This window comes from Kryptolebias marmoratus, linkage group LG10 (genome assembly GCF_001649575.2).
Source record: "Kryptolebias marmoratus isolate JLee-2015 linkage group LG10, ASM164957v2, whole genome shotgun sequence".
NCBI lineage: Eukaryota > Metazoa > Chordata > Actinopteri > Cyprinodontiformes > Rivulidae > Kryptolebias > Kryptolebias marmoratus.
The window spans coordinates 15393018-15415280 of record NC_051439.1 but is presented as its reverse complement, the minus strand read 5'-3'; the positions used below and the strand labels follow the sequence as shown (position 1 = coordinate 15415280).

The window sequence follows — 22263 nt, the reverse complement described above, 5'->3', positions numbered from 1 at the left end:
TTTTCTTGTTGTTTTTCACGGTTTGAACAAAGCGTGATGAAAATGACGTATTCTCAATTTCAGACATTGAATGCAGCACCGGACTTGTCTCTCATCGACACGATGGTGTAGATAAAAACAATTGTTTTAAACTTTAAATCGACTTTCAGCCACAATGGACGACCGTCAACTAGACCTGACAGATGAACAGAAAATTATCAAATCCAAATACCCACCGATCAACAAGAAATATGAGTGTAAGTCTGAAATAATTGTAAAAAATGCTGTTAGCTTAGCTCTTTTCCCTTATGCAAAATGTCAACACAGTGACACAACCGCCTCAACTTTTGCTCAGTGTCACTCAGGTTATAGATACTATAGTTGGATTATTGGATTCATCAATATAAAGTTGGTTATTTAAATGAAGTGTCACGGATAATCTTTGAAAAAAAAAATCACCGCAGTTATTTAATTGATCAACAACATTTAGTTAACCCATTATGTCAACTTGTGTTTTATTTCAGACTTGGATCACACAGCAGACGTACAGTAAGCATGAATTAGCTTTGTTAAATTTTTAAAATATTTGTTCGGTTCGTTGGTCACCTTGATTATTATATGTATTTTATCTCTCCAGAATTCACTCCTGGGGCCAATCCTTGGAGGAAGCCTTTGAGCAGTGTGCAATGGGGATGTTTGGCTACATGACGGACACAGAGACGGTGGAACCACTTGACACTGTTGAAGTTGAATCAGAGGGTGAGAATGCTGCATAAACCATGGTCCTACCTACATTATTTTATACTGAACCATTGCCATCGGAGAATGCAATTAAGTAGAATGTCGTCAGCAACAATGTTAAAAATAAAACTTAAGGCTTCCCAGCAGGTCATAGGACAAAAACATTAAAATACCCACTTTAGGGTTGACCATTCTCTGGGTATCCAGCCTTTATCTTGTAATACACCTTTCTGTTTTAAACAATATTGAGTTTATTAGTGATTTGTGCAACAGGAGCTCCTCTGTGACTATGCATTTGCTTCCCTCATGCATTAGTAAACAAGCTTTCAAACACATACAGCATTGAAATTTGTGAAAACTAATATCTGCGTTTAATTATATTTTTTTTCTCAAAAGGGGACGATATGGAGTCTCTCCTCTTCCACTTTTTAGATGACTGGTTATACAAGTTTTGTGCTGATCTCTTCTTTATCCCGAGGGTGAGTATGCCGGCCTTCTGTGGAGTAAGTCCTTCAAAGGCTTGATGACATTTAAATCCATCCATCCATCCAGCCAGCCAGCCATCATTTATTTATTTGCCACTTATTCCTGAGTTGGGTCACGGGCAGCAGCTTGAGCAGGGAAGCCATCTCTTTCCACATCCATCTCTTCTGAAAGGATTCCAAGACATACCCAGGCCAGCCGAGAGTCATAGTCTCTCTAATATGTCCTGGGTCTTCCCTGGGGTCTCCTCCCAGTTGGACATGCCCAGAACACCTTCCTAGGGTGGTAGCAATTCAATCAGATAAATTAAATGTAATCTATCTGATGTGGCTGTCTTATATACTATCAGGAAAAGAATCAGTAAAATTATTCCACTTTTTGCAGACAGTATAATCTTTAATCTACGTGGGTAGTGGGAGAGAGAAAACTACAAGTGACATATGAAATGTTTCGGCCATTAAGTGAAGCAAAGGTAAATATGTGAATATAATTTCACATGTGACAGACGAACTGTTGTAGAGTGAAGCTGTGAAAGGCTTAAATGATTACCTGAAACACTCTTTATGTCACCAAAGCTGAGTCTGTTGGAGAATGAACTCTGTCGTCTCCAGGTTCTGAATCACTGGCACCCATACTTCTCTTCCTGCAGGCCCCAGAACTACACATGACCTTTAACACTATATATACTGTGTTATGTCATGTTGTTAAAATCCAGTTTCTTGTGTTCTTCTGTGCTTAAGTCTTGTTTTGTTTTTGTTCATTAGGAAATTAAAGTCTTATCCATTGACAGAATGCATTTTAAGATTCGCTCGATTGGGTAAGTTTAGACCCCTTTTTTACAAACTTAAAATGGTTATATATATTTCTTTTGCTGAACCAGATTTGTTCTCTTTTGGTGGACGCTTTAATGATTTACTGGTCTGTCCTCCTAAATAGTTGTTTTGTTGTTGTGTAAGGCTGTCATAGGTTTGTTCTTAATCAGTACTTTGCATTTTTGGGTGATCTGACATATGTTGTATTCTAAGAAAAGCACGTGTGCAAACTGTTCAGAGATATAGGATGTATAGATCATTATGTTTTAGTGGCAGTAAAAGTGGAATTGTTCTGCAGTTACAGTGTTTTTTCCCTCTAATTTTCTGTTACCTTTAAAAAGGTGGGGTGAAGAATTTTCTCTGGCGAAACATCCACAGGTAGGCCATTTCATTTATACAAAAAAAGAAGAAAACAAAAGGTTGATTACTACAGCTTTCTTGTCATGCCCTGTGTTGTCTTTAAAGGGGACTGAGGTGAAAGCCATCACATACTCCGCCATGCAGATCCACGACAAAGAAAAACCTGAAATATTTGCCATCATTGATATTTGAGGATACCTGCAGGGACAGATCCAGGATCATTGGAACTGTATGATGTACACGTGGTTTGAAGAGGCCTTTTTTTATTTCAGGCACTGATTATTTTTTACTGCTGGTGACCGTAAGTAGCTCTCTAAAGGTTAATTTAAGGAATTTGATATTTCACAGATGCATCATCTTAGAAATCATAAAAAACATGAACATGAACAAACCAAAACCAATGCTACACTGGAGGTGCAGTTCATGAATCAATAAAGGTGTTTACTTGGTTATTCTTTAAACAAATCAGATTTAGAACGATGGGTTTTATTACATGTGTCAGACAGTGTAGTTCTTAATTATTCTAATTTATTTTACAAATTCTTTTGGGTTTCATTAAACAGTTTTTGTGCTTTAAAATAAAATATATCTTTTGAATAATTTGTGGAAGTGTTAACAGTTCTCTTGATGGAAATGATTTGGTTCAGTAGAACAGACATTTGTATCATTTCCACAAGCAGTTTTGCAAGCTCTAATGTTTTTTTTTTATATTTATGACTTAGCTCTGGAGCAGCTTTAGAGGACAAAATATAAAACAATAAAAGTAATAGAATATTTATGAAACCAAGAGGCAGAGAGCAATAAATATATGTTTGAAAAGAAAAAAAAAAGTAATGCTAAATTGTGCAAAATAGACAAGTTGTTTTTAAAGAAAGATTCTCTTAGTCATACTATCAATTTTATGACAACTCATAATATGAGATTCTGTCTCAAAATTATGACTTAGTACCACATAATTACAAGCTATTTGTCATAATTATGCTTTTTTATCTTACATTTAAACATTGCATATTTATGACTTGGCATCTCTCAAAAAAAGATAAACCTTTTCTGAATTATGACTTAATATCTCAAAATTGCAAGTTAGCATCTCACAATGAAGATACTTTCTCTAAAGCATGACTAAGCATATAAATAAAACTTAACATGTCATAATGAGATACTTAAGCATCTCACAATAATTACATATTAAATACATAATGACTTACCATCTCATAATTATGAGATATTTCATAAATATATCTTATACCATCTCATTAATATGACTGAGAATCTCTATGACTCAGTATCTTATAGTTATGCAGTATTATCTCATAAATATGACTTAGCAGCTCATATTAATGAAATACTATCTCAAAATTATGATTTAGCATCCCATAAAATATGAGATGCTATGAGATTAATTGACTTTTTTAAATCAAAGTGGCAGGAATGGATTCGATACAAAATACACCAATTGTTTGGTATAAAAAACACAAAGTTTTCATTAAAATAAAAATAAAATTGTCAAGGTTCTGTTCCATGTTTGAGGTCAGTTCTTTTAAAATTTGACCTAAATTATTTTGACTGGAGAAACGTCCCTTCGGTCCCCGGAAGTGACGTCACTTCCCCCCCTCTGTCTGAAATGCTGCTGCGCCATCCCTTCTCCTTTGTCTGCCGAGCACAGCGCAGCCATAGACGTGGACGGACACCGGCCGGGATCGCTGCTGTTATCGCTCTTTCCCTCCGCTAGTTTTTGTCCGAACGCCGAATTCCAGAACCGGGTCTCGCTCGCCGAACCAGTTGCTGCGGTCAGTGTCGAGCACAGTGAGCGCAGATAGGAGAAACTCTTAGGTCCGCCATAGTTGAACTCGGCAAGAAAGAAAATCAAAATGGAAGACACAAAATACCTCCCTGAGCTGCTGGCTGAGAAGGACAGCCTGGATTCATCGTTCACACACGCCATGAAGCTTATTACTGCAGGTGAAGTGGATTAATTTATGTCTTTTAAAGCTAGCAGAGGAGTTTGTGATGTTTTTTGTTTAAGGCCTGCTTTCCCTTTTTCGCGGCCGAACAGGCCTGAACAATGGCGCATTAAAGCACGTGGCTAGAGATGTGGGTCAAACCCCTCATCAATTAAAAAATATATATCTTTTTGATTTATCTTTGTGTTGTATATCTGTTCTGACTTATTTGGTAGTTTTCATTAATATATATTTGCTTTCATTGCAAGATCCAGTTTTGCTTAAAAGTCAAATGCGTGTTTTGGAGTGATGGTTTCATGCTGAATTTGGATCTCTACGTGAAATATCTTTGTATTTATGTATTTTTTTGCTTCTGATGAATTATGTTTTTTGGTGGGCTCAGTTATTTATACCGCTTGGATGTGTTTCTGTTGCAGAAATTGAGAGGATCCAGAAAGGTGAAATAAAAAAGGAGACCGAGTCAGATAAGGAGACCTACCTGGACCTGTTCGCCACAAAGAACCTGAAGCTCAAAGAGCGGGTGCTCATTCCAACCAAGCAGTTTCCAAGGGTGAGTATTTTTCTCTAGCAGGTCCAGTCACTGTAAAATGGTTAAAGATCTGATTTGATCAGCCTTGTGAAATTTTGCGCTCAAAGCTGCGCCCCAAATAAACACAATGGCCCCGTTAATCCTCTACATCTGAAGGGAAAGGCTCTTCCGCTGGCTTTAGTGTCTCCGAATTAGTGCTGCCATGCGCTTAGTGCTCCTGTGTTTGCACAAACGGCTCTGCAGTTCGTGCAAACACAGTTGGGATGTGCAACTGTGGTATTGGAGATGCTTCAGATATCCAAGCGACGGCCTCCGAATGATTCATTGCTGCTCGTCTTACAGGTCAACTTTGTCGGGAAGCTTTTGGGCCCTCAGGGCAGCACAATCAAGAGGCTCCAGGAGGAGACGGGGGCTAAGATCTCCGTTTTGGGCAAAGGTTCCATGAGGGACAAGAATAAGGTTAGTGGCGCAGTTCAGCGGATGTTTGACTTTATCATGCTATTGTAAGTATTAATTATAAGTTTCTTGCTTAATGTTCATCAGGAAGAAGAGCTGAGAAAGAGCGGGGAGGCAAAATATGCTCACCTGGCCATGGAGCTGCATGTGTTCATTGAGATTACAGCACCCATACCAGAAGCTTATCTGCGCATGGCTCATGCTATGGATGAAGTCAAGAAGTTCCTTATCCCAGTAAGTCTTAAATGTTACTTCATTTTATTTGTGGTCTCGATGTACCGAATACAGAAGTAATGTTGTCTCTCCTCCACAGGAACCAGGTGAGTATGACCCTTACATGGACCCTCAGTTCCTGAATGGATCCCAGGATGGCTCAGGTAGGGGGCGAGGTGCTCTAGGAAGGGGCAGAGGTGGACCACCTGGTGCAGGAGGACCAAGGTAAAGACACATTGTTTTGTTGTGGTTATGTAGAGAAATGCTCAAACTAAATTCTATTACTGTTACTTCAGTTGTTTAAGATTTTCTTTTACTTTTCCCAGGGGCCGAGGAATGCCACGTGGAAACATGAGAGGAGCAGTGCGAGGAGGAGCGCCGCGTGGAGGACCGGGACGAGGCACCGCACCGAGAGGGGCCCCGGCTGGTAGGGGTGGGCCGCCCTCTGCTCCTTCCAGAGGAGGATCTGCCACCCGCTCCAGACCACCTGCAGCCGGGGCTCCGAGGATGCTCCCCTCCGCTGGCATGTCCCACCAACAGGTTCCTTCAGGGTCGCAGCCCAAACCTGATGCTTATGATGAATATGCAAGTTTCTTAAAACCTTTTAGTTTTCATAAAACTCTGCAGTGTATATTATTTTATTTTATATATATGCTTTGTTTTTCGTTTTAGGGTTCATATGAGGAGCCTTACGCAGAGCCTGCTTATGAAGGGTATGATAGTTACTACAGTCAGCAGCCCGCACCTGCGTAAGTTAAAACTTATTTGATTCACGTTGATGTCTTTGAAGTGGAAGCGTATTGTCTTATTGACTCCTCACAATATCCTTTCAGCGATACTGAATATTACGATTATGGACACGGCGAAGCCCAGGACACGGCGTATGAAGCTTACGGTCAGTTCATGGCTATTATGCACATTACGGTACACATCTTGTTTACCTTACAATAAGTTACTTGTATATATTTTGTTTTTTCTGTCTTTGCAGGTCAAGGCGAATGGGACAGTTCGTGGTCCAATTCCGGTGCTGCAGGCAAGGCCCCCCCATCCCGGCAGGCCAAGGGGGCGTATAGAGAGCATCCCTACGGAAGATACTGAACAACTACCGGTAGAGAGTTGCCATGGCAACTGTCTCCGATTCTAACTCACTTAACTTTTGAAAAGTAATTTCCTTCTCGTTTGTTCCCTTTTTTATGATTTTTATTTTATATTTTTGTTTTTAAAACTTAGACATTTTGTTGGATGTATCAAGAGTGCCAGAGGAAAAACATGAACGCAAGTTTTTTTTTTTTTAATTGTTTATCTATTTCCATTTAATGTTTCAGTTGCGTAGTTGAGGTCTTAGTGGCGTAAACCTAACAAAAAAAAGTGTGACGTTTTAGTGATATTGATGGTTATTAGTTAATGGTTTTCTGAACAAACTGTGATTGTGGCGATAAACTTTTCATATGTAGGCTGTATTTTCAAAAGTCCTTCGTGGACTGGACAAAAAAATCCTCTTAATACTTACTGCTTCAGTGTAAATTTACTGTAACTAAAAGCAAATCCAGCTACAAATTCAAATGCAGACTTAAGATATTTTGTTTAACATCAAAAGTCCTAAATTTGTTAAAATTACAAATCTAGTTTTCTCTGAACTACAGAATGTACTAAAATATTGTGGAAATCCATTTGACAAGGAATAAAGTCCTCTATTTTTGCCACCTTTTCATAATTGGTATAATAAAACTCGTTCTGTAATGTGTAAAATTTATACTAATTCTTGAAGGATAAACAATCTTTGCTGTATGAAAAGGAAGGCTGCAGCCAACTCAATATTTTGTACATAACCTTAGAAAAACTGTGTATGCTTTAAGTCGTGCCGTCTCCAAAATGCATAATGCTTGTGTACCTTTTGCCTAAATAGGATACTAAACACATCCCAATATGTTTTTCCTGCAGTGCGTGTTTCAATAAAGTTTCTAGTTTCTTTTTAATCCATCTAAACGTGGTATTTTGCCTTTGTTGTACCAAAGGAATGCCTTCAGTTTGTGAAAACGGTCCTCAGCGGCTCCCAACAATGGCTGCATAAGCTGTATGTATACACGTTAACCTCTTCAAAAAAAAAAATCTTATAAAGAAGTGAAAAAAAGCCAGTGTTTTTTAGATGAGCTTATCCTCTTCGTCTGGTTTTAAAAGTAAATGATTTATGTAATGCCACCTCCAAAACACAAAATAAAGCTCATTCCTTGAGGTTATGTGCTGCCAAATACATGTTTGACTTGGAAATGGTACAGTGCTTTAACATGTATTGTCATTAATCTTTAGTTAGTGTATCTCTTCAAGCTCTCGAGAGAGCATTTGTATCTTCGGCCACTTGAAATGACTGAATTTCAACAGTATTCCCAAATCAAGCTTGCAGGGATCTTACTTGACTTTGATGCAAAGTCATGCTGGCTGGTTTTTATAAAAGAAAAATATCGCAGAGGAGAGGATTCTAAAAGCCTAAAGATCGCCACAAGAAGGTAAAACTAACCCCAACACTCATTTATTAGATTTATTTTTGTTTTTATTCTTTTATTTTATTTTTCTGTGAAAACATTAAGTAATGCAAGTCATCCGAGACATCAAAACCATTCAAGTACAAAATTATACTGATATTTACTCCGAGCAAAATAAGACGCACAAAACAATCATATGGTTGTGATGCAACTCTTGCTCAAATAAAACCAATAATTGTTTCATTTCACTCAATACTTATTCCCATCTTGATTATTTATCTGTAGTCTGTAGATTAATGAAATTAAATGTGTAGCTTCACTTAAAACGTTTTAAAACATTCCATTGATGGACAAAACCCCTTCAGCTCGAGTTGCATGAGACTTTTTATTTTGTAGTTTGAAAATTACTTTTGCATGTGTGTTGCTCACTTGTGTGGATTTGGGAATCTTGCGTGGCCCGGGGCCTCATTTCTTTCTCTCCTCATAGGTCGCCGGCAAGGCGTGCCGGAGAGTCTGACGAGATCGGCTCCAGACTATCAGGCCTGTAAGGTGAGTTTCAAACAAACAACCCAACATGAACTAATCTGCTGTTTAAGGGGTCTACTGAAATAATTGTTTTCTGTCTTTAACAGGCTGGTTAGAGACTGACGGCTTCTTTACTCCGATGGGATCAGGCTGGTTTGACAATGACGGTTTTCGCCTGACAGAACGTTTCGCCTGCATTGAATGGTTTATCTTTTCAGATAATGACTTTTAAAATCCTTTTTTTTAATTTTACTGAATATCTAGTTTTTCAATGTTTTTTACACTTTGTAATAAAATCTGAAATAAACACCTTTCTGTAATGAGTGTTTTTCTTTTAATATAGCCACCTTGTGTTTACACATGATTTATTTTATTCTTTTGAAAGCAATTTCCTCCTTTAAAAACCTGCAAGTGGCTCAAAACTCATAGCAATGTTTTGCAGCAGTGCAGAGGGAGAAATATGGATACCATGAGTGAAAATATAATTTTCTGGGTGTGAATCGTGTGATAAGATTAAGTCTTCAAGGTTATATTTGCATTCAGGGTAACAATGCTGCAGTTTTAAGCATAGAAATAAAGGCTGAATACCTTTTTCATTTAAAGGTAGGTGAAAATGGAAAGAAAAGTTGCACATCCTAGGTATAAGAGTGCAAATATATAGTCCAAAATCTTCACAAATTAATGCAGAAACCAGGTAAAGTTGGTGTTTTCTTTGCTGAATTCTCTCATGATTTAGAAAGTTTGAGCTTTTATTGGCTCAATCCTCATTTTAAAACAAATTAGGAGCTATAGATTGTTTTTGCTTTGCTTTCCATCACCACTGGTCCATGTGTGAAATCAATACCTTGGTTTGTATTGATATTTAGATAAAAAAAAAACAGCCTCTGAGTAAAAACCTGGATGCGCCTTTAAATGACTCTCCTCCCACAGGCTAGTATATCCGCGCCTCCACCCACCAGCAGCGGACTTGTTTCACATCAACAATGAGTCTCTCCGCTGATCTCAGTGAAAAAGCAAACAGCATTTGGAAAATTTAACTCCCCGGCTGTAAAAAAACGAAAAAACCCCGAGCTCTGTGAGTGGAAACGCGCTCCGGTAAGCGCACATATCCTCCGCTCTGTCCTGTTTTGGTAGCATGTTAGCATCCTGTTAGCTTTCTGCTAGCTTAGGCCTCAAGCTTGATATCTAACCGAGCGTGGTCCGGGCTTACAGACGGGGGGGGTGTCCATCCCTCATTGTGTTGCTCCACGTTGTTTCCCCCCTAGCTTGTGCTCCCATGTCTCAAATACGAACCCACCCACAGACACACACAAATGATTTGAGTTTTAAACCCGCGGCAGGGAAGCAAGTGATGTAGCGACTTAGCTAACTTGTTTTGACAGCTTCCGCATCAACCTGCAGCCAGATTCGGGGTTTGTTCTGCAGCTTGTGCAAACTTGTTGGACGCGAGCAACCTGTGGCTTTTTCTGCACGCTTGTAAGGCGTAAAGGTTCCCGGCCTTTTGGTCACGTTGTCTCTGCAGGTGTGTATAATGGCAGTGAACTGTCGAGGTGTTTGTTTTGGCTCTGTGCCTCGCTGTTTTCGTCCAGTCAGAGATCAAAATCTAACAGAGAGATCGACGCTTCACTGGTATAAATACTTGGCTTTACAGATATTTGACACAGTACTGTACGTTATGGGTTGCTCCAAGTAACCAGACTCTTTAAAATGGTCCCAATCCGCTGCTTTTTGAAAGTTTTATGTAGTAATATTACAGCCCAGTACTTACCAGGTACCTACCCGGTACTTAATGGGACTGGGCTGTATTATGAATTGACTAGTTACCTTATACTTACAGTGTACTTACTTGGTATCTGCAGGGTACCTATTGCGTACTTAACTGGTTATTTAATGGAAACTTACCTGGACCGCGCCTGGTACTTGTACAGGTACTTGCAGGTTACTAATCGAGAATACCTGGTACTTACTGTGTGTGTGTACTTAGTACGTATCCAGTACTCAAAGGGTACCTTTAGGGTCCGAGCTGTACATTGAAGTGATAGGTTACTTACAGGGTACTTACTTGGTACTTATCTGGCTGTTACTGTGTGTACTTGGATCATACCTGGTACTTAAAGGGCAAAACAGGAGATCAAGCTGTTTTATGAAGTGGCAGGTCACTCTGTACGTACAGGGTACATACTGAGCATGTACTTGGTACCTACTGGGTATGTTACTGGCACATACCTGGTAAGTATCAGATATGTACCCTGTAAGTACAGGGCAACCAGACATTTCACATACCTGAGAAGTACCGGGCTGTATTATGTATTGCCACCGCTTTTTGGACTTTTGAGTCCTTTATCACATATATTTCGAGAAATATATATTTAGTGTTTGTTAAACCTCTTGTATCTGATCATTAACTCATCTGAACATTAAAAAGTCTCATAAACAGACAGCTCAGCAACAATGAACCAGTTTTTATAATGGATCTTTACAGACAGTTTATTTCTGTTTCTTTTGCTGAATCTGTGAAAAAGATGACCAAAGGTAACACAATTTGAAAAATAAAGTAGTATGTTAACACCAGCAAGGTGATTCCCAAAGAGTTATTTGCCAAAACTCGGTGCACAGCAGATGATTGACTAAAAAGTTGATGCAGTTTTCAGGTTCTGTGTTTTTGCAGGATTTTATTAAAAATTGAAAATACACTTTTTTGTTCTCTACATGTCCGCTTTACTTATTTTTCTAAGCGCACACTGCACAGTATTCTGTCATTGTCAATGCTCTGAAAATGAGCAACCAAAGGTAAAAAAAACGACTTTGAAGACCTTCCGAAAGCTTGAAGAAGAATTGATCAACATCACTTTTAAAGATTACAAAAAAGTCTTCCTTTTTAGGATCAAAATCTAAGGAAAGTTGAGGGTGTTTTTGCTCTGTGCTGTTAACTTAATGTTTGATAAAAGCTGCACGACTGCTTCCTTTTAGTGTCTCTGACCTGCAGCCTTCATGTAAACAGGTGCCAGAATAAGGAGAGCAGTGAGGCCGAACACAAACCTGACACAGGTGAGGTGTGGGTGTGGGTGTGTCTGCGATGGCCGGTGGAAGGAGAGGGACGAATCGTACCACGTACTGCAGACCTCCTCTGAGCAGTGAGCCAGGCTCTGTCGGCAATGGAAACCACACCACCAGTTCTCCGGTCACCGGGGTGCGATCTCGCACGAGGTAAATCCCCCACCACATCTGTGTTGTCTCGTCTGGAGCTCCATCTTAAGAAAACTTCACATATTAGGCGCTTAACGTGCCTTTATGGCGTTTTGTTTCATCTGCAGGAACGGCTCTGGAACATACATGTCCAGCCCCCCTCTTGCGGCGCAGACCGTGGTTCCGCTGAAGCACTGCAAGATCCCAGAGTTGTCCATGGATCGAAACGTGCTGTTCGAGCTTCACCTTTTCTTCTGCCACCTCATTGCACTGTTCGTCCACTATGTCAACATCTACAAGACTGTGTGGTGGTATCCCCCATCACATCCTCCCTCTCACACATCACTGGTAGGTAGTGGTTTTAGTAGTGCTATAGATAGTAAATGCAGTTTTTACAAGAAGTGAGCAGCGATACCGCCTTTATAATCATTTTGTGTTCATTAAAGAGCAACGTTGTTCATTTCCTGTGAGGGCAATCAGTATTATAGTTATAGATATTATAGAAGCAATAATTCTGAATCAGCTTTCTTGTTATTTACAGAATTTTCATCTTATTGATTATAACATGCTGGTGTTCACAATCATCATTCTGGCAAGAAGGTTAATTGCAGCCATTGTTAAAGAGGTAAGACTTATTATTCCTTATTTTTTACTTGGAACAATCTGGGCATTCATTTGTAAATTAGCTCCAGGCGTACATTTTGTTTGATCTGAAAGCAGTCGGAGAAATCATTTCAACACATTTTGTCTCACACATCTTTGATCAAAGTTTCTTTTTGGATAAAGGTGTAAATGTGAGTTTATTTCCGTTTCTTTTCTGTCTCCTTCAGGCATCACAGAGTGGGAAACTCTCCTTCCCCCACTCAATATTTTTAGTGATGGCTCGGTTTGCGGTGCTAACGCTGACAGGCTGGAGCTTGTGTCGTTCCCTCATTTACCTCTTCAGAACCTATTCAGTCCTCAGCCTGCTCTTCCTGTGCTACCCGTAAGTATTTACAGGAAAACAAAGATATTTATTTTAAGACACCTTGTATCTATGAAACAAAGTCTCCTGACAATGAAACGTCTGATTTTGACAATTCCTTCTTCTTTTGAAGAACTAAGGCACACTTTGGTCGTCACTGTTACTTAATATCCTCTGAATTTTGTGCATTTTTTGCCTATATTTATTGCTGAAACAATGTAGTTGACAAAAAGTTTGTTCTTTGTTTAATTGTGTATTGACGTGGCACAGTACTGGTTTGGTTTATGAAATATTAATTGCCAGATGAAGTTTGTAATAGATCTTGAATCATTTATCACCATCTTTCTGAGGTTTTGGCTAAGTGTCTACATGCAGGTGGACATCAATTAGCATTAACCTAATAGAGAAATAAAAATATTTTAGAATACATTACAGCTTAAACATATTCTAATATCACTTTGATGCAAAAATTTTATTTTATAAGTGTAAGAAACCATAAAATAGAAAGTAAAAGTTATCAGTTCCTACAGGAAGTAAATCTCTGTCTTTGCCTTGTGTATTTTACAATGACCAGAAATTATTTAATGTAAATATTCTTTAATGTAAGTAACAAAACGTGTAAACCGAGGCTTTTGCAGCCCAGAATAGCAACATTAAAGGTTTGTTTTGTGCGTCAGGAACTCCTCTGCAGTGAACAGGCATAAGAACATATCATGTTGCATCTTTAGGCCAATTCAAATGAGATTTAAAGTACAGACAGAACATGGAGTCCTTTCTAGCTAATGTTTGTATCATTTCCCTGTTTGTGTGACTGCACTCTGATATGTTTCACTTCTTTTAAAAGTATTAATTTCATCAGATGTGTCATTTTATATATATATATATAACTGAGATATTACTTCCAAATACACTTTCATGGTACAAAAGCAGTAGTGTTGCCATGTTAAATGTGGAAATCTTCAGATATAATAAAATGTAACTGCAGCCGCTGATTCCCACAGGTTTGGGATGTATATTCCGTTCTTCCGGCTGAACTGTGATTTCCGGCGCGTGGGCTCGCTCTCCCCGATCACCAGCATCGGCTCCAAAGAGGTGGGCAGCGCGAGCCGAGGCCGGGACTACCTGACCGTGCTGAAGGAGACGTGGAAGCAGCACACCAGCCAGCTGTACGGAGTGCAGGCCATGCCCACCCACGCCTGCTGCCTTTCCCCGGACCTCATCCGGAAGGAGGTGGAGTACCTGAAGATGGACTTCAACTGGAGGATGAAGGAGGTGCTGGTCAGCTCGATGCTCAGTGCTTACTACGTGGCGTTTGTTCCTGTTTGGTTTGTAAAGGTAAGACGCTGTTAAACTCACATTTTTTTTATGATTAGTTGATGTTAAAATCTAAATATTCCTCTGCCCGGATGTTTTTCTCCAGAGCACCCAGTATGTGGACAAACGGTGGTCCTGCGAGCTCTTCATCCTGGTGTCGGTCAGCACGTCAGTCATCCTCATGAGGCACTTGTTGCCGCCTCGATACTGTGACCTGCTTCACAAAGCTGCAGCTCACCTCGGCTGCTGGCACAAAGTGGACCCGTCGGTCTGCTCCAACGTCCTTCAGCACATGTACGTACTGTTCTTCAATCATTACTGAGCTACACGTCAATTCAGGCTAATTGAAATCACGCTCTGCTCTCTGTTAATGCACAGATGGACTGAAGAGTACATGTGGCCACAGGGAGTCCTGGTAAAACATAATAAGAACGTCTATAAGGCCATGGGCCACTATAACGTTGCAGTTCCATCAGATGTGTCACATTATCGCTTCTATGTGAGTATCATTACACAACCAGATCTGTTTTGCTGTGTTTTAAATAAAAGCATATATAACCTGTTTAATTTCTGTCCGTAGTTCTTCTTCAACAAGCCTTTACGAATATTAAACATACTCATCATCCTCGAAGGTGCCATGATATTCTACCAGCTATACTCCCTCATATGCTCAGAGAAGTGGCATCAGACGATATCGCTGGCCCTGATTCTCTTCAGCAACTACTACGCCTTCTTCAAGCTCCTCAGAGACAGAATCGTCCTAGGAAAGGCGTACTCATACTCAAACAGCTCATTGGACCAGAAAGTCAGCTAAAGCCCGAGTTCCCAGCTGGTCCCGTTTGATTTGAAATAATACAAACATGCCTAAGAGTTCTGTATTTTTTCTACAAACTGCATTTTGTGTCACATTTTTGTTCTGAACTGACTGCCATAATAAATAAAATATTTTTGTATTACTTTACATGGTTGTTTTATTTGATCTTTAGAGATTTAGGGATTGTTAGAAAATGTGTACAGCAGTAGTTAGTTAAAATTAGTCCTAAACTCACAGATCGTACCATTTCAGTTTTTAATTTTACCCTCAAAAGCCCAGGAACACAACACCTGTATGCAATGAATTTAGCTTCGAGAGGTTAAAAAGGGGTTCATGTTTTAATTTTTCTCAGCAGCCCCAAACAAACTTGAAGAACAGTTTCTTATTTCTTTTAAACATTCAGTAAAATCTCTGAGGAACTGTGATCCAAAATGGAGAAGCAATTCAAGCATTTATAATCACTTCAGTTAGACCGTCAGTTTACTGCATGCTATTTACTCACGCTGGAAATATGACTTATTATAAAAGTCAATATAATGTTCACTTTTTCTTCTTTTTAACAGCTGGGTCACGGACTTACAGAGATCGAAAAAGTGACTGCATCAGACACCTTATCTGTACTTTTTATAGTCATCAGGGAAAATGCAACAACTTTATTGTTTCAGGTGACAAAGCATGCATTCAGGCTCACGTACGAAGACTTAAATAAACAAAAAATGCATTAATTTTGTCAGATTTACATCTCGGGTGATGGGAAAAACCCTTTTACATGGAATATTTTCTCAAAAGGTAACAGAACAGGAGTGTTTACTTGAATCAGTGCAGCAGGATCCTCACATGATGGGGAAAAAGGAGTCCCACATGCAGTAATTTGTACAAACATTACAGTAAATTTACAGTCTTCATCAGGTCAAAAATGACCCCAGAACTGACAGAAAATGTGGAAACTTGGATCTGGGAAAGTTTGGGATTTCAAAACAGAAGATTTGTGGGGGAAAGTGAAATAATCTGCATCTTTTGACATCTCTGTGGGGGCATGTTAATTAATAATTCAGGTCCACTGTGTTTGATGCGATTACTTCAGTAGCTGAAGGACATTTGCATGAAAACAAACTCCACCTGTCTTCTTCCTCCTCCTCCTCCTCCTCCGCCCCTCAGCCGGGTGCGCTGGCCCTTTAAGAGACGGATCAAGACAACAGCTCCGCGCGAGCCGAGCGGGTCGATGCCGCGCGCTTAACGTTTCGCCAGTAATTCGCCCCCCATCAGCTTCTGTGCACAACCTGTTTACCTGCACCGTGGCCTGAGGGGGGGTTCAATTTAGCACCGAGTGCGCCGAAAATGTGTTAAATGTCGAGAGGAGGGGAAACGCGACACCCAGCAGCTCGGCTCTCTGGTGCGTAATTGATTCGGTAAGTCTGATTATTTGTGTCATCATTTTCTCCGCCGCGCTGTATTGCTCACCAACACAGCAGCTGTCTGTTCGTGCTTTTATTTTTATTTATTTATTTGTTTATTTACAGCCCAGATAAAACTGGCAGTGAAGGGTAACAAAGTTGCCTTTGTGTATGACCGTAGTGGCCATCTTTGGAGTCCCCTTTTACTACAAATGGAAGATGAATCCTATCAGAACACTGTTGATATAGAAGCATTAATGTTGGGACTTTGTCAGAAATAATGGCACTAGAATCAATGTAGGGTAGCTCAGACCTGCAGGAATAAAGTGCTCAGATACACAAGTGTACATCCCATGCTACTGCATTATTGTGACATTTAATGTATTGTCATTTCTTGCCTGGTTGACACATTAAACCCCCCCATGTCTCAGTGAGAGTGGAGCATTATCCACCCTTTTTATTGCCATAGATCATATTACACGCCTAAGGGACACTGGGCTGGATGTTTGTGCAGCAATCAGCCATCTGTGTTAACAAATCCTGCTGCAGCTTGACACACTGCACAAGCAGTGAATATGTTATTTATTTGATAATAGAAGAGCGATAATTTGAGGAGGATTCTCAGCTGTCACCACACCGGGTTTTAGCTCAGCATGTGCAAAACTGACTGAGTTATGGACATTTTTGGTGTCATCTAACAAAAGTTCATCAGTCGTAGATGTGCACACAGGCAGAGGCAGAAGCATCATCGCCTTTTTGCCTTCGACGGCAGCAGTAAAATGTCTTCCCAGGCTGCTGTTCATACTCTTGTTGTTGAACTATCACATTGCATCCATTAAAGCCTAAATGCTGCCCCGTTTAGATAAGCAGATTAGAGGTCTACTTGTCTTTGCTATCCGGTTTTCTTAAAGTTGGATCAATGGGAGCGTGGCTGATTGATCCGCAGATGTTCCCAGCACAGAATCCTGGGCTGCAATTTTAATTCTGGCTCAGTCCGACTCCTCAGGCGGGGGGTGGGGGTGGGGTGTTTGCTGCTGGCTTTCAGCTTCCTACCTTTGTTGTTTCAGGACATCCTGCACGCCAGCCAGAAGCTCTGCCACCTCCGCTCACCTCGACCCGGGGAGAGCTGCGCATAAAAGAGGCCGCGGAGAGCAACACGAGGATGGAGGACAAGCGTAAGAAGCGCAGCCCCAAGGTGTCCCTTCCCCAGCCCCCTCCTCCGCCGATCAACCCCCGCAAGCTGTCTGTGCTGCCGGCCAGCAAAAGTGCCACCTTCTCCCTCGGCCTGCCGCAGCCCCCCTCCCCGAAGAACAGGAGCAAGTACAAGAGATCTGTAGGAGCGCCAGGGCAGCCGAAGGAGGTGTTCACGACCGTCATGCCCCCGCCAAAGACCACCAGGTTTCTGTCTTAATGTGATTAAAACAAACCAGAAAATTAGTTCAACTAGAGAAAAAGGGTTGTCTGTAGTGTGAACGCTGAGTGCTGAATGACTTAGCCGAAGAAGCTGTAGAAGAAGTAGCTAAAAGCTTCAAAAAGTTGGCTAAAAGTAGCAAAAGGCTAGCTAAAATTAGTAGAATGGTAGCTAAAAGCTAAAAGTAGCATAAGAAGACAAAAATGGAGCTCGTATGCTAAAGCAGATTTCAAAAAGAACAATGTTTTGAAGGAATTGAAGCCACTTTACAAATAATTTCCCTTTAAATATACATTAAACAAAGTTAAATATTTAAAAAGAATATAAAATTTACTATAAACTAAATGTCATAGCCCCTATCTCCTGAATGAGCTGAACATTTTGATACATAAATGGCTAAAATAGCACAAAGTATGCAGTATGAAAAACAGGAAAGCAGTGTGTGAATGGTGACTCTGCATTCATACCATAAAACACCGCAGGATTTAACTGAACAGAAAGTCATGTTTTCCGTCTGTCAGACCCCACAGGGAGAAACCCAGAGCACCGCAGCCAGCAGGGCCCAGTAAGGTGGTCCAGTCTTCCCCCCTGCAGCACTCCTTCCTTACAGATGTCTCCGACGTCAGAGAGATGGAGGGAGGCCTCCTCAACCTTCTTAATGATTTCCACTCAGGCAAATTACAGGCTTTCGGTAAGACAGCCTCCATGTGAGAGCCCACTTGGGGAATATTCTGTTCCAGGTTCCAAATAAGACACGTCAGAAGCAGCTTTGTTACTCGATTCAGGCTGAAAACAAATAACCAAGAAGCTATTCTTAAAAAAGAAACCTGTCATGGGAATACTTTTCTGCAAGAAAAACAAAAAGGTCACATTGGTCCTTGTCTGGTTTTCAGGTAAAGTCTGTTCCTTCGAGCAGCTGGAACATGTGCGCGAGATGCAGGAGAAGCTGGCGCGGCTCCACTTCAGCCTCGACAGCCACGTGGAGGAGCTCTCTGAGGACCAGAAGAAGTGCGCCTCGGACCACAACCTGGAACACCTGCTCTGCAACGTAAGCTCAGGGGTCACCGAGGAGGACGGGCGGGCGGTCAGGCTTTCAGCCTGTTTCAGGGAGCGGATTTAACAGAAACTCAGTTTAGATCCAACCATCGAAAGAGTTCAAAACCTACATCTCAGCACGGCAACGTGTTCTGTAGATAAAAAACAGGTTCATTATGAGATGTTTGCTTTAATACAAAAAAGGGCAAAAAGGCTGAGATATCAAACATTTTCCCGTTATAAAAATCAGACCAAATAACAGCTGCTGTAGTGTCCATGGGTTCATTATGTGTTAACTTTATTCTGAGATAATAGTCCTCCTTCCACTAACGACTGATCGTAAAGCAGTCACGTTAAAGTCCTAAACTGTAACACTTCAGCAAATAAATGTGTTCCTAAATGCACCTCATTCCAACCGCATGAACGTGGAAATTAAAGGGTGGTGTTAAACAGCCGCTGAACACGCAGAGGAGGTAGAGTCATTTCCATATCATAATAGAGGTCATAAAAAAGCCTAATTAGAAGACGTTCTCTCTGAGTCTGGGAGAGTAAGGTTTCCTGCTGTCAGAGCGCAGAGCGAGAGAAGGAACCAGCTTATCTCTGACGTAGAGATAAAACAATCCTGTAGAGCAAAGCTGCATCTTGATACAGGCGGTAAAAGGAAGAGACCAGAAACACTGTAAGTCCGTCAGTCTGAGTAAAACTAGTTTTTTTATCTGATTGTTCAGCTCAGATTGAGTTTTCTTGTCTGTTTTGTGTGAAACTTCACAGCAGATCACAGTTCATGTTTGGATCTTTTCAACTCCTAAATAACTTGAAGAATCACTGATGTCCAAGCGAAGATTTCAGAGTTACAAGAAACAAGTTTTCTGGTGAATAAATAAATGAACGACTACATATGAAGTTCCTTTAGACACAGATTTAACCCCTTCAGCCAAGTGGAATGCTATCAAGAAACTAGATAGATTGCAAAAATGAAGTGTGAAAACTGAGCAAAACACTGAATTCTTAAAATTACAACAAACAACAGAAGCTAAAATGAGCAAAACTATAACTAAAACCTAAAAGGAGCATAAGAAGACAGAAACAAAGCGAGTACGCTGATGCAGATTTTAAAGGATTGAAGAGATCTCAGTGAAAAAATGTTTGTAAATGAAGTTTAATACTTCAATTAAGCATAAAAGTTACAAAAACTAAAAGCCCCAGCGCACCATTCCTGATCAAGATGGAGATTTTTGATATACGAACGGTTTAAATAGCACAAAGAATGCAGATGGGGAAGAAAAAAAAACGCAGAAAAGAAACTGAACGGGAAGAGAATTGTTGCACGCTGAATAAGCATTCCGACAATTATTCTATTCAGGATCGGCTCTTTACAACGAACAGAGACGAGTTTGTGTTGTTGGTTTGTTGTGAGGCTCCTAGCTACCCACGCCCGCGGCTGGCATGTTTAGTGTGGAGAAGTTGCGGGGCTGTTGTCTGAGGAAGGTGAGAGAGAGGGGGGGAAGGCGGCCCTCGGTTCGTGACAGATTCAGCTGCTGGGAATATCTGTGGTCTGGAGCAGGAGCTGGATATTTGTGGCTCAGAGCAGATGGGTGGTGACACCAGGAAGCTGCTCTTGTAAACACCGTGGCTGGATGACAGGGGTTTAATAGAAATATTGACCTGACAAGCACAAGCTGTTATGTAATAAGATCAAATTTAGAGATTATTGCCCTGAACTACATTATAAAGTTCGATGTGTGGCTGTTTTGTCTTTCAACGCACCTCTGATCTGTTTGTTTCTGCAGCTGGAAGAGCTCAGCACCTCGATGTATCCTTTCAGTGAATTTCAGCTGAGTGATTTGTTTTGTTTTCCTTCCGAGTGCCTGTGCGCGAGTCCTTAACGTGTCCGCGTTCAGACAGAAGCTCCACCTGGCCGAGAACCAGGACCTGCCCAAGACATCTGGTCCCTGAGCGAGCCGAGGCGCTCGTCTTCTCCCAGCATCCAGCAGAAGCCCAGGTTGCCATGGCATTAAACCCGCTGCCTTAGAAACTGAGCGAGAAGATCCTATTTATTCCATTCTTGTCAGTGAAGCTGAGCTGAGAGGACACTCCTGTGACCGAATTCAGCAGAGCTCGAGCAAAAGTCATAAACGCCTCATTCACAGCACAAAATCCTGGACAGGAATGAGATGGCATACGCTTTATTTGAAGAGTTTTGGACATTTTCTTGATGTAAACGGACCTGCCTTTCAGTTGCTTGTTATATATTTGTCAATTAGCGCTTGTTTTTTTTGTAAAAATTCATGAATTTGTACCTAGTTTTGTAACATTCCTGGTCTGCGTCTGTGTGTAACGGTAAGAAAACGGCACCGTGTTAACGTAGCACATTTCTTCAACCCTTTAAGACAACACTGGGGGGTTTTTTTGCTGCAGAGGTTTTAAGGTAACCAGTAGCCTGAAAGCCCTTGTTTGTTTTTATACCTTTTTGGTAAATGCCTGTTGCAGGAAGAAAAGGTGTTTATTTGAAGCACAAGAAGTGTCTGAGGCGAACCACTGTACAAAATGTTTCCTTATTTGTGCACTGTTGCAGCGTTTTGATCATCGGTTAAGCAGATAATTTGTAAATGACTGTGTTGTCCTTTTTGTTTTTATTGGACCCATCTGCAGCATCCTTCCGTGCTTCAGAGGTTTTACGCAGAAACTTCTCAAAAAAACTTTTCTTTCGTCCAACTGTGCTGGAAAGCATGTGCATAAATCTCTGTACAGTGCTTTTCTCAAAATGGCAGCTACTTTCATCGTGTAAACCGTAGTGAAGACAATTTTTATTTAATTCAAACCCTGGAAGTTTGACTAGGCTGTTATATTCCACCTCTGACAGGCCAATTACAATCTTAGGGTGTATTTTAAGTAGTTATTAATTATTATGGGTTACTAAGCTTACATTATAAAGATCTTTTTTGAGTATGAGACGTTTTACCCATCTGGTTACTCAAAGTTTCTGTAGTCACTTTTTTTTCTTTTTACATAAAAAGAGGGCTCAATCTAAATGGGAGCTACTGTCAGCTTTATACAACATAATGAGAAGAATATAAAACATGTTTTCGGCAAATGCACCTATTAATAAAGGCGATTTATGTAACATTGAAAGTGTTGTGTTTCTGTCACTAACTTGAACACAGACAGCACTTCTTTATTTATTAGGTACTGATTCCACCAGGGTGTCTTAATTTACTTCCTCGTTTCTCAAACTGTGGTACAAGTACCACAGTAGAACTCTTGGTATCAACTTTTACAAGTAAAAAAAAAAAAAAGCTAACGGCGATGGAAAGAAAAATGAACGAGAGAAAACCAAAAAAAGTAAAAATGTAGTGGAGAACATTTTGAGAACCCCTGTGGAAACTGAAGAGGATATTTAATCTGCTGTTCAGAGAAGTCTCTGTAGGACCTTTTGGGGCAAACGGTGCAGAAATTTAATTTGGATTATCTCACATTTGTGATTAAACTCTTGTAGGGAAGAGGAATGTGGTGCTGTTCTCAAGAGCTAGCTACTGCCTGTAGTGGTACTCCTTAAAATAAAATTTGAGAACCACTGCTTGACTTGTTTGTTATTCACCATTT

General features: G+C 40.5%; 4 protein-coding genes across 8 annotated transcripts; all 4 read left to right on the top strand.

Moving 5' to 3' along the window:
• The first annotated feature begins 66 nt into the window (after positions 1 to 66).
• zbtb8os (zinc finger and BTB domain containing 8 opposite strand) lies at positions 67 to 3265 on the top strand. The gene is made up of 7 exons (XM_017416720.3): positions 67 to 236; positions 504 to 528; positions 617 to 738; positions 1117 to 1199; positions 1968 to 2020; positions 2357 to 2393; positions 2481 to 3265. Exons 1-7 carry the CDS (start codon positions 155 to 157, stop codon positions 2565 to 2567), a joined length of 489 nt encoding a protein of 162 aa, XP_017272209.1. The 5' UTR covers positions 67 to 154; the 3' UTR covers positions 2568 to 3265.
• Positions 3266 to 3967: 702 nt separating this feature from the next.
• Positions 3968 to 8862, top strand: khdrbs1a (KH domain containing, RNA binding, signal transduction associated 1a). 3 transcript variants are annotated; one of them, XM_037977797.1, is made up of 11 exons: positions 3975 to 4337; positions 4756 to 4889; positions 5211 to 5327; positions 5412 to 5558; positions 5638 to 5762; positions 5864 to 6122; positions 6210 to 6286; positions 6371 to 6432; positions 6526 to 6700; positions 8505 to 8566; positions 8650 to 8862. In XM_037977797.1, exons 1-9 carry the CDS (start codon positions 4247 to 4249, stop codon positions 6633 to 6635), a joined length of 1122 nt encoding a protein of 373 aa, XP_037833725.1. In that variant the 5' UTR covers positions 3975 to 4246; the 3' UTR covers positions 6636 to 6700; positions 8505 to 8566; positions 8650 to 8862. The 3 variants fall into 3 exon arrangements, with proteins under 3 accessions (XP_024861191.1, XP_037833725.1, XP_037833724.1); XM_037977796.1 differs by having other exon boundaries at positions 7553 to 8566; XM_025005423.2 differs by having other exon boundaries at positions 3968 to 4337; positions 5864 to 6077; positions 6526 to 8566; positions 8650 to 8855.
• Positions 8863 to 9469: 607 nt separating this feature from the next.
• On the top strand, positions 9470 to 14967 carry tmem39b (transmembrane protein 39B). Of its 3 annotated transcripts, none has more exons than XM_025004788.2 (9): positions 9470 to 9617; positions 11544 to 11749; positions 11857 to 12076; positions 12270 to 12353; positions 12559 to 12713; positions 13694 to 14027; positions 14113 to 14300; positions 14385 to 14505; positions 14587 to 14967. In XM_025004788.2, the coding sequence occupies exons 2-9, from the start codon at positions 11619 to 11621 to the stop codon at positions 14818 to 14820; spliced, it is 1467 nt and encodes a 488-aa protein (XP_024860556.1). In that variant the 5' UTR covers positions 9470 to 9617; positions 11544 to 11618; the 3' UTR covers positions 14821 to 14967. The 3 variants fall into 3 exon arrangements, with proteins under 3 accessions (XP_024860556.1, XP_017267222.1, XP_037833723.1); XM_017411733.3 differs by having other exon boundaries at positions 9470 to 9637; XM_037977795.1 differs by lacking the exon at positions 9470 to 9617 and adding an exon at positions 9773 to 10064.
• Positions 14968 to 15991: 1024 nt separating this feature from the next.
• Positions 15992 to 21792, top strand: ccdc28b (coiled-coil domain containing 28B). Its single transcript, XM_017410592.3, has 6 exons — positions 15992 to 16229; positions 17282 to 17612; positions 18147 to 18316; positions 18519 to 18673; positions 20451 to 20473; positions 20562 to 21792. The coding sequence occupies exons 2-6, from the start codon at positions 17377 to 17379 to the stop codon at positions 20614 to 20616; spliced, it is 639 nt and encodes a 212-aa protein (XP_017266081.1). The 5' UTR covers positions 15992 to 16229; positions 17282 to 17376; the 3' UTR covers positions 20617 to 21792.
• The last annotated feature ends 471 nt before the right edge of the window (positions 21793 to 22263 follow it).

Excerpts from the sequence above, each read along its gene's own strand:
- zbtb8os (XM_017416720.3), top strand. The coding sequence starts at position 155 with ATGGACGACCGTCAACTAGACCTGACAGATGAACAGAAAATTATCAAA. Across the intron at positions 2,021-2,356 it reads TTTAAGATTCGCTCGATTGG|GTGGGGTGAAGAATTTTCTC; the intron begins GTAAGTTTAGAC and ends ACCTTTAAAAAG. Across the intron at positions 2,394-2,480 it reads CTCTGGCGAAACATCCACAG|GGGACTGAGGTGAAAGCCAT; the intron begins GTAGGCCATTTC and ends TTGTCTTTAAAG.
- khdrbs1a (XM_037977797.1), top strand. The coding sequence starts at position 4,247 with ATGGAAGACACAAAATACCTCCCTGAGCTGCTGGCTGAGAAGGACAGC. Across the intron at positions 5,559-5,637 it reads TCAAGAAGTTCCTTATCCCA|GAACCAGGTGAGTATGACCC; the intron begins GTAAGTCTTAAA and ends TCTCCTCCACAG. Across the intron at positions 5,763-5,863 it reads CCTGGTGCAGGAGGACCAAG|GGGCCGAGGAATGCCACGTG; the intron begins GTAAAGACACAT and ends TACTTTTCCCAG.
- tmem39b (XM_025004788.2), top strand. The coding sequence starts at position 11,619 with ATGGCCGGTGGAAGGAGAGGGACGAATCGTACCACGTACTGCAGACCT. Across the intron at positions 12,714-13,693 it reads CTGCTCTTCCTGTGCTACCC|GTTTGGGATGTATATTCCGT; the intron begins GTAAGTATTTAC and ends TGATTCCCACAG. Across the intron at positions 14,301-14,384 it reads TCCAACGTCCTTCAGCACAT|ATGGACTGAAGAGTACATGT; the intron begins GTACGTACTGTT and ends GTTAATGCACAG.
- ccdc28b (XM_017410592.3), top strand. The coding sequence starts at position 17,377 with ATGGAGGACAAGCGTAAGAAGCGCAGCCCCAAGGTGTCCCTTCCCCAG. Across the intron at positions 18,317-18,518 it reads AGGCAAATTACAGGCTTTCG|GTAAAGTCTGTTCCTTCGAG; the intron begins GTAAGACAGCCT and ends TCTGGTTTTCAG. Across the intron at positions 20,474-20,561 it reads GAAGAGCTCAGCACCTCGAT|ACAGAAGCTCCACCTGGCCG; the intron begins GTATCCTTTCAG and ends GTCCGCGTTCAG.